At 37.2% G+C, this 15,141-nt stretch overlaps 1 protein-coding gene across 2 annotated transcripts in view; it reads left to right on the forward strand.

Moving 5' to 3' along the window:
- Positions 1-15,141, forward strand: part of plch2a (phospholipase C, eta 2a) — a 215,978-nt gene that overhangs the window by 68,917 nt on the left and 131,920 nt on the right. Inside the window, exons 3-4 of one of the 2 annotated variants that reach the window (XM_051931361.1) lie at positions 6,593-6,836; positions 10,645-10,774. In XM_051931361.1, the coding sequence (XP_051787321.1) occupies positions 6,593-6,836; positions 10,645-10,774 (374 nt within the window). Of the gene's footprint in view, positions 1-6,592; positions 6,837-10,565; positions 10,775-15,141 lie in introns of those variants that run through there. The other variant, XM_028807472.2, reaches the window with a different exon arrangement.

Consider the following 15,141-nt stretch of genomic DNA (forward strand, 5'->3'; position numbering starts at 1 on the left):
AGAGATTCACTCAGTGAGGCATGTTGTGTTCATGTTCACAAGCTTTATTAATGCAGATTATGGATAATAGTGATGCTGTGTGCAGAAGAATATTGGACCATTTTGTTTTTTTTTAATCTGGTAAGTTATATCCACAAATTTTGCTCATTATGAGGTTTATTTAGATATGTAATATACACATTTTAGATGTATACATGTATTCCTGTAATGTTTTAAAGACAAAGTAGTGGTTTGGACCCATTATTAAATGTTTATCTCACAACTTATTTTTTTACTTTTGAGGAGGGATTCTTTCTAGTAGTTATTTCTAGGAAAAGGTGAAAGTCTGTTCTTAGCTGAACAAACACATTTTAAAATTGACAAATGAAGGAAATGCATAGTTTATATGATGAGTTCTTCACTTTGCAGACTGTCATTTCAAACACAAAATTCCTTGTAAAATATGGAAATGTACACATATATTTCTCGAGAGCGGCTTGGCCAGTGACGCCAGGTTGATATGAGTGTGAAGGTCCAAAAAACCAGAAAAATCTGGAAAAGAGAGTGTAATTCTGCTTGACACTAATATCTGCGTACCTCTTTTTTTTATAATTATTGAGGTATGTACTGTATGTAAAATACTTTCTACTTGCACAAAGTATCAGATTAAAAAAGAAATGACAAAGTATAAAGTAGCATGGGTTGTTATATATCCAAGTAGAGAAGCGATGCAAGAGATGTACTGTATATAATAGGAACTGCATTTGAAATGACAGTAATATACAGTACATAACATTCTAACCGCTTAATCTAATTCTGAGTCATAGGGTAGAAGTTACGCTGGTAAGTTTTATCATTTATTTATTATATTTTGGTTTTGTGCATCTTTGTTATTCAAAGAACATATCTGCAGATATGCACAGTATTTTACAGGATGCAAAGGTGAAATTATTAAACGTTTGCCCTTATATAACAATCTACTTCATCCTGATGTGAAATTTCTGAAAAGAAATTAAGTTTAGAACTGTGCGATTAGAGGGAATAAATACAATAAATGTCAGGAACAGCAATGTCAGTCAGCCTGTCATTGTCCAACCCGCTATATCCTAACACAGGGTCACCGGGGTCATACGTGATGACTGCTAGCTGTTAATTTTTTTTTTGTTTTTGTTTTTCATCCACTTTTCTATAAAAATCTGTAGTAAGTTAATTTATGCACTTGGAATTTCAGGTCCAAGTGCTCCAGAAGAAATGTTTTTAAGAAGTGTCAGTTTGCAGTATGTAGAGGCAAATATTCCCCAAATCTAAACAGAAATGCCCAGATGGGACACTCTTGTGAACTAATAAGATAGAGGCATGGCAAGCAAACACCTTGATGTGTTCTTGTGAGCATATGCACCAATAAGAAATAGGCAGTGTGTTCCTGAAGTCTATATACAAATGCCTTTTAATGCATTTGGACTCTATTGGCTCTTTTAGGTATTGCAGGTAACTACTTTTTTTTCTTTGCTTGAATACTTTTTACAAATGTACATTCAATCTTGAACAAGGTATAACCACATTGACCTTTTATTTAAGTAATGTTCTCAGATGGCGTGCCTTGTAAAACATAGTTATACAAAATGGTAATGGATTTTTGCAAGGATGTGCATTCGCCTCATGAAAAATAAATCTGTGTGGCCATCTCCATGTAGAATAAAACAATTATTGAAAAATATAATAAGTGAATAAACTTTAGAAACAGAACTAGTTTCTTGTGGACATATTGTGTCTAAGATCAGAAGAAATCTCTGATAGGTTGCAGTAGTCCACATTGGAATCATAAGTCTGATTAAATACAAAAAAATGATACATTCCTGCACCCATCTTACAATGAGAGGGAGATGTTTCTTATGCATGGGTCAGTTAAAAGATTGCAGTAGATTAATAAGCAAGGAAAGACTATGAAGGACAAGAAGTTTCATGAATGAATGATTTACTACAAAAGCATTGGCATAACTTAAAAGTACAATAGTTGTGCTCGCCAGTAGAGCAGAGTGAATAACTTTCAAGCCTAACGGGAGTAAAAAGAATCTGACATGAAGTTGTTGCTCTCATTGTGGTAGGGGAAACATAGATAGATAGATAGATAGATAGATCTTTATTGTCATTGTCACTTTTACAAAGGAACAACGAAATTGAAGGTGCAATCGACTCAGTGTGAGGAATAAGAGTTAAAATGACAAAAAGACTGAATATAATAACAAACCGAATAGTAATAAATATACAAACATATGAGAAAGGTGATGAATGGTGATGAATTGAGAATAAAAAAACACAATTTTGTTGCATATATTTATTTTAATGTCATTGTAGGGTAGTTATTCTTTTTCATTATTTGATTTTTACTTAATGTAGTGAGTTCTTTTGAAATAAAGGAGTGCTAACAGATAAGGGATTTGCTCAGTTAAGGTGCTGTGGAAGATCAGCCTGACTACAGACAGACACCAGGGCACACAGAAGACCAAACGCACACTTTTATTTTTTTTATATTCACTACACAGTCTTTTGCATCTCACACACGGCACAACCCACCAGCACTATTGCTCACAGTCTTTTCTTAACTTCTTCTCTGCTGCCCTCACCCCTCCACCTGCAAACTCTGTCCTTTGCTTCCTGACTCCAGCTCCCTGAATGGAGTAAGGCAGCCATAATACACCCAGATGTGCTCCAGGTGCTCCCTGATGACCTTCCTGCAGCACTTCCTGGTGTGGTGGAAGTGCTGCATGGGCACCTGGAAGCACTCTGGGTGTATCTGGTTCCTGTTCTGGCAGAACTTCCTGGTGTGGCGGAAGTGCTGCAGTCCAGGGCTTAGGCAACGTCCATGCGCCCCCTGGCAGTGGTCATGGGCCCCACAGGGTTGAGCTTCCAAGCTCTGTTCATGTGGCCCCAACACCCACCAGGACGGCTGCCTTTTTGTGTTCCAAGGGAGGTACTGCTCCTCTCCTGGTTCTTCCATCCTCCAGCCGTCCCAGCTGTCCACCACAGTGCACATTTCCAAAGAAAATAATTAACATTGGCTGTTCAACTCACAAATAAATAGTAATGTATGCCTTTAGTCAGATTTGAAAATGAGCTACTCCTGAAGAGTGATGTCTCTCTCTTGTCTTAGTCATAAAACCGATCACAGTAGTTGGGCCACAGGAAATATGTAGTGTTCTTCTTTTTTTTTTCTTTTTCTTTTTCTTTTTTAGGAGACATAAATACCATATTTTTGTCTGTTGATGGTCAAGGCAATGTTGTACAACTACTGTTATTTTATCGACATCAGTGTATCAACAACTGACAGTAGTTTTATTTCTTCCTCATAGACTTCGAATGACTATGTGACATTAATGGTGGTAATCTGACATCTTGAAACAAGGTTAAGTATATCTCTGAACTACATATTTCAGTATGTCTCATGGAGAATTGCTGTAGGTTAGGGTATAGTATGATGTGCAGGAAATGTATGATTTGTGTTCAGAGTTTTGCCAGTATGTGAAATGCAGTTCTACTTCCCTTTCTAGGATGGATTATACATCCTTTTAGCCATTTTTAACCCCAAATAGTTTATTCGATCACTTTTCAGTCATGTATGAAATTGTGATTCTTAGAATATTTGAAAGCTGTTCGGCATGTTAATTCCATTAATTCTAGTGTTAAAATGGTTTTTCAATTTGTCTCTGAAGTACATTATTTTTTTTTTCTTGAGACTATGGTAAGATATAGGAAAGACGCAGGTTTGTTAGTTGTGAAAGTTACAAAGAGCAATAATAATAATAATAATACATTTATACTGAATATCTTATACTTTGAATGCAGCTCAGAGTGCTTTACAAAATTAAAGCTTCAGTGACCTTAAAATACATGTACCTGTATATGATATATACAAATATATATATTTCTAAGCTATGGAAATAATAATACCAATGATATGTTCTTTTGTCCTAGAGGATAAGATTGCTGAGCTCTAAAGGGCCATGGGGGCTGCTCATTGTGTTTCCCAGATATTGAATCCTACTTCAATTATTGGAGAGAAGTAGTTGATGGATTTTCTGTTGGCTATACTGACAATAACCATGTTTATAGGATATTATGAAGATGAAAGTCTGAGTTCTGCCTTAGACTTTTTCAAAGACTTACATAAACAAAAGACATGAACTGGAAATGAACAATTCTTTCATAGTCATGTAATGGGGCATTTCTAAACTACCATTTTGCTTTCAGTGAACAAAATGAATGTAATTTTCTAAGAGAAAAAACTTGTAGACATATTAACGTGAAAGGTACTGTTGAGATAATGAGAAGTTGGTTACATTTTTTAAATTTGCTGTTTCTGTGGCTTAGATGCCTTGTTATAACAAAGTAGGAGATAAAGTATTTCTGACAAATTTTAACAGCAAGTATCATCATAAGAAACTACACATCAGATATATGTAGTTAGGCTGTAAAATGAGAAGACTTGTGCAAGGTGAAAATGGAACAAAGATTTAGCACTGAATAAACTGATGTATTTTTGAATAAGGCTTTCATAGCAAGTACCCCAAGCCAGTCAGCTGTATTTTGGTTTCCTTACTGTCACAGAGAATAGTTCAAGGTAGGGAAACTCCGTGCACACTGATGCATATTTTACCATTTTAATATTCAGTACATTTAGTCTAACATTTTTGACATACTAATGAGATAGCTATGTTTTCCTTATTTTTGTATTTTAGAGAGCACATGGCACTGTGGATTAGTTCTAAATAAACTCAATCAAAAAAGACTCCACCTCTGCATGTAGCTGAGTGTAGGAACCTTGTTTTTGCAGGTTTCTTTTTGCTTTACTCTTTTCAAATTAACTATATGCATTGTAATAAGTTTGCATTGCAGTACTACATTGCATAATGGTAAAGTAGACAGTTCGCTTAATTTTTCCCAGCTTTCATGTGAAATATAAAGATCCACTGAAGTAAGAGAAGAAAACATTTTGGTGATGAATGAATTAGTTATACATTATCATCCAGAGCAAGCTAGTGACTCTTTCAGCTCTTGTGTAGTACAGTAAAATTAAACTGTATAAATCTTGATGCTATAAGACACTTATAGAAATTAAAATTTGCAAGGATTTATTCAACAGCATCTACCTGTATCTAGTGAACAGAAGTTTTCATACCACATATTTCATTACAGGGGAGAAAAAATTAAATGGTTGATGTGTGTGTATTTTTATTTTCTTTATTTTTATTTTTTTAAGAGAAAACCGTTTTCAGAGCCTTGCCCTTCGCCTAGGTTAATTGCCAAGCATCAATATTAAAATCCTCAAGTTCCATTTTTAAGATCATGCTAAGAACCAATTATTATATAAAAAAAGAAAGTAGTGATAAAAATGTTTCCTAAACTACTATAAGGATGATGGCAGTTCAATGCCTGGGTGACAGTGATGTGTTGCTTCATTGATCTTTGTCAATAGTGATTTGATTTATTTAAGCATTCTTCCAGATTGGGAGCAGTCCTTGGTGAAGTGATCTGCTTAAATCTGTACATATTGAAGTGCATTCTTTTTAATGAGGATAAAGAGAAATCTGCTTGCAAATCTTTTCAGACAGGAATGGACACAATCCTGAAGAGATGTTAACCCATTTTGCAAAGTGAAAAATAGTCTACCTAGTAAGTCAAGAAGGATATCCTAATTAGTAATATGCAGTTTTGTCTATAGTTAAAAGAAGCTTTGCGTGTAGAGGGAAACCATTAAACAGATGGAAAGGATGCTAATATTTTAGATAAATACACTCTTTTCTGTTTGTCTGGCTGTCTGTCCAACAACTGACTGTTTTTGTAACAAGAAAGATCATGTTAGTGTGGTGTTAACTGATACTGATTTAAATTGTGTGAATCACACATTTATTTCCACCAACAATGATTTTACTTGAGAAGTTTAGAACAATAGGTAAAGAAAGAAAAACTGTATTTTTTAAATAAATTACTCACCCAGGCACACTATTCTGTCAAGGTTATGGTTGCCTGCCTAATGTGTCCATCTTGTTTGTGTAATTCCAAGAGGGGTTATGAGAAAAAGTAAAATACTAACTTTCTTTGAAGCTTTTTAGAATTTTCATGTGACATGCAATTATTACGGTGTGTTTTTGCTTTTCTATCTCTGTCTCTTTTAGCAATTAAAATGGTGACATTTAATATTGAAGTAGTATTTAAAACTACCTTACAAAAATGGTTTACAGTCTTGCATAATGTATGTATAAAATTCTAAATGTTTAACATATTTGCTTTTTACTGGTTTTGGCTCTCTTAAGTGAATTTAGTGAGTGATTCTATACAGAACTGTGCCTTGGGTACACATGGTCCAAAATTGATTTATTTTGGCTGGTTTATTTTTTATGTAATACAAAAGTAGTAGGTTTTAGAGATGTATGTTGTTTGTTTTGTAGCCTTTTTATGAGAGCTATGCACTCTCATACATATACGCCATGATTCTATTTGTTTGTGTTTCCTGTAGCTAAGTTGAGTGGTCAAGTTTTTATAATATGTTTTATTTCACTCTATATTTAAGTAGGTGTATCTCAATTCTAATTTCTTTTTTCTAATTTGTTTTTAGTCTCCATAGATGCAATCCGGGAGGTATGTGAGGGAAAGCAGTCTGAAATCTTCCAGCGTTATGCCGATGGCAGCTTTGATCCCAACTGTTGCTTTAGCATTTACTATGGTGATCACATGGAGTCACTTGACCTGGTATCTAGTAATGGAGAAGAGGCACGTACTTGGATCACTGGTCTTAAATATCTCATGGCAGGAATCAGTGATGAAGACAGTCTGGCAAAGAGGCAGAGAACTCGAGACCAATATCCTTTTTATTTTTGTTCCTCCTTGACAAAAAGTTTTTATTTTTATACACATAGACTGTGTTACTCACTGTTACAGTAAATTAAGAAATATTCTCTTACTTAATCATTCATTGGCTATATTTATTTAAAACTGCTTCACTTCAGTGTTATAAACAGGCAATACCTGGGTTTGCTGATTAACTAAAGTTAAGACTAGGAGCCTGTTTGACTCTAAACTTTAAAACCACATTGTTTCATCCCTGCATTATTTGATGTAAAAATCAGCCTTAGTAATAATGACTGCAATTCTAAGAATACTACAGCAAATAAAATAACACTTTTTTTCTAAGCTGTCCCTATTCAGTAGCTTTCTTAAATGAAAAATCAACTTTAGGTAGATGGTAAATAGATAGTATGACAGTTTTGGTCATCGCTCTTCTCTAAACCTAAGGGAATTCCATACCAGTAAATGTTTTGATTAAAACTGTTTGGATTTCATGGCTCTGTGCTGCATGTACTGTAGATCTCTGTTCCTGAAGATCATCCAACTATATTTCAGTATGCATTGATTTGCTAACCATCACTTCTGTTTAAATGTGGTTGTAAACTTATTTTATTTGAATGTAGCCTCACCTTGATTAATTTGCTGATTGTTTGCACATCTTCTGCTTTTGTAATTAAATTTAGAAAAGGAGAAATTCTCTGTTTTGGTGTCTCTTTATTTTTTTGGCTACTGAAAAAAAATATTAGGTTAAAAAATTCTGTTAAAGACGAAAGATGAAAATGACTACTGTTTCTAAAGTCCTAGTTTTTATATCATCAGTACAATCAAAATTAGTTTGAAGCACAGATTCTGTAGTTTGATAGGCATCAATTAAAAGTTTATTTCAGTATAACTTTTAAGAATAAAATTTGCATTTGCTGAGTTCAACTGGAGGGCTTTTTTCTAGCCTTGCATCACTGCCCAGTTTGGAAGTTCTGTGCTCTACTTCACACAGTTTTATAGGATTGAAACAGTTGGAAAATATTAATTTCTAATTAAAGATAAAATTATTTTGCATTCCTTTATGTTAATATGTTGGCTGTTGAACTGATTTATTAGTTTCTTAATGATTTTATGTGACTTTGTAATATTAAAGCTGATTTATTTTGCTGTAGACTGGGAAGTTTTCTACAGAGGCTGAATTAAGAACAGGTAGCCTAATATTACTTTGCTAAAGGCAAACTTGCTGCAAAGTTCCATATTGGGGTTAAAAAAAAATGAGCAGTCATATTGTAATCAAGTATGAGAGTATTCACTGTACTGAGAAAAACATTTCATTGATTGCTGTCTGATCCATGTTTTGCAGACATAACAAAGAAGAATTTCAACTCTTCCAAGTATGCATTTCAGTTGTCTATATATTGTTGGGTCTGGGGCAGATGCTCTTCCCTCTTTCTTTAGTGGTCATGCATGTGGTAATTCAGCCTGTGTTTGTCTTTTCCAAGTACAGCAATCAATAGCACTGTTACAGTAATCTCCATTATGCGTCTACTGTTATTTTACAAATAAAGTTTGAACAATTAAGACAATTAGACATTCACTACTAAATTAAATTCTAAATCTTTTTGGTTAAATGTAGATACTCCTTAAATTAAACTTCAAAGAATTATTTTTGATCCAAACATTTCATATTAGAGATTTCACATTAACATGATACAATAAACTAATAACATTTCACATGTATCTTGTTTTAATGTACTTTTTTGATATTTTTAGTTCACACACAGTTCTTACAGCAAAAACGTATTTGTTCCTCTTGTTAATTAACCATATGTACTGGCCTCAAATCAAAGCAAGTAAAAGTCAAATCAAGTAGAAAGTGTGGAGCTATACCTTTTCTCTATACAGCCTCCTAGATGTACCCATAAGATGTTTAATAGTGTTTAACTTTAATTTTTGTTAGCTTGGCATAATGCTGACTAGTGCATGTTTAATGCCAATTTACACTTTGACTTAGTGTTAACTACCACAAAATGCCATAATTGAATAGTTTTCTTTTTAACATTAAATTGTTTGTTTCAGTTGGAGCACTCATTACAAAAAAGAAAATGAAATACTATTTTAAACCTGAAATACTGAATGAGCTTAATGGCAATAAAGTTATTAGTATAGGCTTTTACAGTGCTAATGATGCACAGACATTTATTTCTTTTTGAATGAGAAGGATTAAAAGTTTTCTCTGTGCATTATTCAATGATATGTGTCAATAAGGCACATCTTTGTACACACCAAGTTGTAAGGTTTTGTTAAGCACAATCCAGTAATCGGTTTAATTCAGGTTGCATGATGAATAATTCGGCAGGTGTTAGGCTTAGGGGTTAATGTAGTAGTGCCATAGGCTTTTTCTTATTTAAGATGTCCATACTAGATAGGTTAAGACCCATATCATCTGTAATTTGTACGTTTTTGAAAGCACATTCCAGGCATCAGTTTGTCACAATTATTAACCAACATAGAGTGGTGGAAAAAGTAAGAAACTGCAAAATACAGACATTTCCAGTGTATACTTGTCATTAATGACTAAGTAACCAATTAGAATGCTTTTAACGTTTATCAAAGTAGGTAGTTATTTGAGAATGTTAAATCCTGACATACTGTTGTTTTTAACATTTTGCAGAAAATAGCAAGAACAGAAAAGAGGAGAATGGTAAACACTGACTTAGCAATATATACCAAATGAAAATGTAGCTTAAAAATGAGAAAGCAAAAAAGAGATACGAGGAAGAAACAATTAGAACTGCAGAGGACAGACAGGGTATGGGTGAGAAATGTGTCTAATATTAGTACTTTTTAGTATATACGGTAGTTATACCTTTTTAGTTATCATAACTCTAAGATTTACAAAACCACTTGTGATGCTAAGCAACATTTTTTTTGTAATTAACTATGAATAAGTTAATGGTATTCAGAACAGTACTCACTGTTGACATTGGTGCAATTAATTATTGCCAGTCATGACAGCAAACTACAATGTATGATTTGTTTCACTCACACACTATTCTTGTTTTGCCGTTCATTCATTCCACCTACTGCATGTTTGTCAACTGGGCTGTATTGTTGTTTAATACTTCTTATTTGTGTTTTCACATGACCCAGTCTGATATACTGCAGAAATATTTTCATCTTTATTATCGCCACTTATTTTTCATGCAAAAAGTATACCTGTTGTTCACTACTTTACATGATGTTACAGTATTACGAATTATGTATTCCTATAGGAGTGTGTGAAACACATCTGTAAAATGTATATACAGTATTACACCGCACCTGTTACACACTATATTTGTTATATATGTTGTACCACTTGTCACTCCAGTATTGTGTGCACATGTAGGATATTTATGCTCTGACTCCATTATATATTTTCCATCTATTACAAATGCTGTTTTTTAGTTTTTTTTTTTTTTTTTACACCTACTTTTGTATCATTTATGCATTTTATCTTGATGTATCTGACATTTTCACTGTTTTTGTTTCCTATATATTCTTTATTCAGCAATTCACTCACTAATAGTGCAGTTCAGCTATCTTTTTTTGTTTCAGGTTCTGTGCATTATTATACATTTCCAGTATTTATCTAATTTTAGCTGGTATTAATATTACTGTGTTTACAGTATATGCAACTCTGTTATCTATGTCAATTGCTCAGTGTAGTCATTATCGAAACTTTGTGTCTCCGTAATTATTTGTGCTGTTCCTGTTAGCAAATTTTTAACATTTGCTCTCTCTTTTTATGTTTTATTTATTATATCTACTTTTATTTTTCCTTAACCCTCTTTTTACATGGCTAAAGCAGACCTTCACAGAGGCAGATAAAAATGGAGATGGCAGCTTGAGCATCAGTGAAGTATTACAACTCATCCACAAGCTTAATGTCAACCTGCCAAGGCAGAAAGTGAAGCAGATGTTTAAGGCAAGAACCCCTGTATAGACAAACAGCTTTTTATGAATTTGTACTTATTAACAATTTTGAAGTTGCTTTTCCCTGTTTTTTGTGGCCTTTGATCCTATCTATACAGATATCCAGGTAGTTTTAGTTTTTTAAACTCAATTGTTCAGTGAAAATTGAACTACCAACTTTCAGCAGAAATTTGATCAAAGGAGAATGCTACAATCATGACCCTACCTTTCTGTACTCTTTCAATCCCCTGTCTTTTTGCTTATGCTTAGCCTAATGCATTTTTGTTTTTTTGTTTGGAGTGTTAATGATTTTGGTATCTAATGATGTAATATGACTCAGGCGCCGTCAAGAGTGACAGCCTTTTCAGTAGCTCCATGTACGACTTTATTTTTCTACTTTTATTTTTCTCTTTTTTTTATTGATCACTCCTATCACTTTATTTTATGTGGATTCGTTCCCTGGACACACTTACTTTTACAACGTGGGCATGGATTTTTACACGCCGAGACTCGTCTATTCAAGTACTCAACTTCGAGCGCTGAGAACAAATGCCAGTGCCAGTGTGGTTCCCTATTTACCCGACAAGGTAAGAAGGCGGTATCATGGCAGCAGAGCCGGCACTAAGCTAAAAATGAAGCGGCTTGCGAGAAAGTGGCGTTTTAAGCCTTCGGTGCCTTCTGTGATCATGGGAAATGTGAACTCACTATCAAATAAGATCGACGAACTGGCTGCGCTGGTGAAAAATGTCAGAACCTACAGAGAATGCAGTTTGTTGTGCTTTTGCGAAACGTGGCTAACTACCACCATCCCAGATGCTAACGTGGAGCTACCCGGGTTTAGCACAGTTAGAGCGGACAGAGATGCAAGTACCTGCGGGAAGCACAAAGGAGGAGGACTCGCTCTCTATGTTAATAAACGGTGGTGTAACTCTGGACATGTTAATGTCAAAATCTCCACTTGCTGTAGGGACATCGAACTGTTGGCCGTAAGTTTGTGTCCCTATTACTTGCCCAGAGAGTTTGGACACGTCATTGTTGTTATTGTTTATATCCCTCCTCGGGCAGACGTGGAGACAGCGAGTGACATCATCCATTCTGCTGTTGCTAAGTTACAAACACAGAACCCTGAGGCGCTTGTGCTAATCGCTGGAGACTTTATCCATGTGACGCTGGACAAAACATTACCTGCCTTCTCCCAGTATGTGGACTGTAACACCCGGGGAAATAAGACTATTGATTTACTGTATGCAAACGTTAAAGACGCATACAGCGCCACCCCGCTGCCTGCGCCTGGGAAAGCAGATCATAACCTGGTTCTGCTTCAGCCTCACAACAAACCAAGAGTGAGGGTCCTACCTACAACCACACGCTCATTCAGGAAGTGGTCCCCTGAGGCAGAGAAGGCTCTGAGAGAATGCTTTGGAACTACAGACTGGGATATCCTGCAGGGATCACATAGTGAGAACATTGATGAGGTTGTTGACTGCACTACTGACTACATCAACTTCTGTATGGACATTGTAGTTCCAGTAAGAACTGTACGCTGCTATGCTAACAACAAGCCATGGATTACAAGTGACATCAAGGGCCTTTTGAACCAGAAGAAAAGGGCTTTTAAAGGCGGTGATCAGCATGAGCTCAAGCGCGTGCAGAAGGAACTCCTGCTCCAGCTTTCTCCTGTACTGCTCCTTCGCCGCCCTGAGCTGGACTCGGAAGTTGTAGAATAACAGCATGAAGGAAGTGTGGGATAGGATGAAGATCATCACTGGCTGCAGCTCGAAGCGGGGTGTCACCATCGAGAGAGACGTGAAGAGAGCAAACCAAATGAACAACTTCTTTAACAGGTTTGACCACCCTAACCCACTCTCACCTCGGAGTACTGCACCCTCCACATATCCTTCTGCTGATACCAGCATAGGAGAGACATCCCCACCCACAATTACAACAGCGCAGGTGAGCAGAGAGCTGAGGAGACTTCGTGCCAGCAAAGCAGCGGGTCCAGATGGAGTATCGCCACGACTGCTGAAGGTCTGTGCGCTGGAGCTGGGGAGTCTTCTACAGCAGTGGTCCCCAACCTTTTTGACAGCAAGGACCACTTTATTAGATGCAAATTTTTCCACGGACCGGTTGGGGGGGGCAATTTTATACACAATTTACATAACATTTCTTTTATTATTAAGTTATTAAGCAGTTCGCATATGTTTGCAACCTGAGATTTTTCTTCTTTTTTTGCATATAACAAAGACATATGCTTTGCATTTGCCATTCCAACAGATTGCACATCACAAACATTAACACTATTATCATTTTTTTCGTGTCTGCCGTTTCTATAGGAGGGTGACAATGAGTTAAATTCCAATGGATGTTTTTCAAATGTTGACAAGCAATAAGCAAAAGGTATCACTGAAAACCACAGAAAACAAAAACAGCAAAAAAAAAAAAAACAGTACGAGGAAAGTTCGAAGAAAGAATTTTTTTTACAATGTTTCTTTTTGGGGATCGTTGTGCAAACGTGCACATCTGAGCTGCGACCACAGATCTAACTGCTCTGTAGATGACTGCTCTTCGTTGTAATGAAAGCATCTGCTGAATGTACTTCGTAGTAACGCGATTTCTATAGACTCGTGTCATATGGGGAAACTGTCGGGACCGTAACAATACTTTGTTGTAATACTCTCTCACCTCGGTCTCTCTCCTCTCTCTGCGCCGCTGCAAAGCCCCGCCTGCCAAGTGTTCTGAAAAGTCTGAGTGAGTCTCCGTTGCCGGCAGTTCTCTCGTGGCCCGGCTGTCAGACGGCTGCGGCCCGGTAGTGGGTCGCGGACCGGTGGTTGGGGACCCCTGCTCTACAGCGCATCTTCAACCTGAGCCTGGAACAGGGGAGAGTCCCGAGGCTTTGGAAAACATCTTGCATCACTCCAGTCCCAAAGGTATCACGTCGTAGTGAGCTGAATGACTTCCGGCCTGTTGCTCTGACGTCACATGTGATGAAGACCATGGAGAGGCTGCTGCTTCACCACCTGAGGCCACAGGTTCAACTCGCCCTCGACCATCTACAGTTTTCATATCAGGAGAAGGTGGGAGCGGAGGATGCCATCATCTATATACTACACCGATCCCTCTCCCACTTGGACAGAGGCAGTGGTGCTGTAAGAATTATGTTTCTAGACTTCTCTATCGCCTTCAACACAATCCAACTTCTGCTCCTTAGGGACAAGCTGACAGAGATGGGAGTAGATTCATACCTGGTGGCATGGATCGTGGACTATCTTAAAGACAGACCTCAGTATGTGCGTCTTGGGAACTGCACATCTGACATTGTGGTCAGCAACACAGGAGCGCCACAGGGGACTGTTCTTTCTCCGGTCCTGTTGAGCCTATATACATCGAACTTCCAATACAACTCGGGAGTCCTGCCACGTGTAAAAGTTCGCTGACGACACTGCTATCGTGGGCTGCATCAGGAGTGGGCAGGAGGAGGAGTGTAGGGGCCTAATCAAGGACTTTGTTAAATGGTGCGAATCAAACCACCTACAACTGAACACCAGCAAAACCAAGGAGCTGGTGGTGGATTTTAGGAGGCCTAGACCCCTCATGAACCCCATGGTCATCAGAGGTGACTGTGTGCAGATGGTGCAGACCTATAAATACCTGGGAGTGCAGCTGGATGATAAATTAGACTGGACTGCCAATACTGATGCTCTGTGTAAGAAAGGACAGAGGCGGTTATACTTCCTTAGAAGGCTGGCGTCCTTCAACATCTGCAATAAGATGCTGCAGATGTTCTATCAGACGGTTGTGGCGAGCGCCCTCTTCTACGCGGTGGTGTGCTGGGGAGGCAGCATTAACAAGGATGCCTCACACCTGGACAAACTGGTGAGGAAGGCAGGCTCTGTTGTTGGCATGGAGCTGGACAGCTTGAAATCTGTGGTAGAGCGACGGGTGCTTAGGAGGCTCCTATCAATTATGGAGAATCCACTGCATCCACTAAACAGTGTCCTCTCCAGACAGAAGAGCATCTTCAGTGACAGACTGCTGTCACTGTCCTGCTCCACTGACAGACTGAGAAGATTGTTCCTCGCCGAAACTATGCGACTCTTCAATTCCACCCGGGGGGGTAAACGTTAACATTATACAAAGTTATTGTCTGTTTTTACCTGCATTGTTATCAATCTTTAATATTGTTTTTTGTATCAGTATGCTGCTGCTGGAGTATGTGAATTTCCCCTTGGGATTAATAAAGTATCTATCCATCCATCCATCCATCCATCCATCCATCCATCCATCCATCCATCCATCCATCCAGCCAGCCAGCCAGCCAGCGCTGAAGACAACTGATTGGCTACAACATTTTCAAGTGTCCTAATCTTCCAATAAACTTTG

Source organism: Erpetoichthys calabaricus, chromosome 8 (genome assembly GCF_900747795.2).
Source record: "Erpetoichthys calabaricus chromosome 8, fErpCal1.3, whole genome shotgun sequence".
In the NCBI taxonomy this organism is placed as follows: Eukaryota; Metazoa; Chordata; class Cladistia; order Polypteriformes; family Polypteridae; genus Erpetoichthys; species Erpetoichthys calabaricus.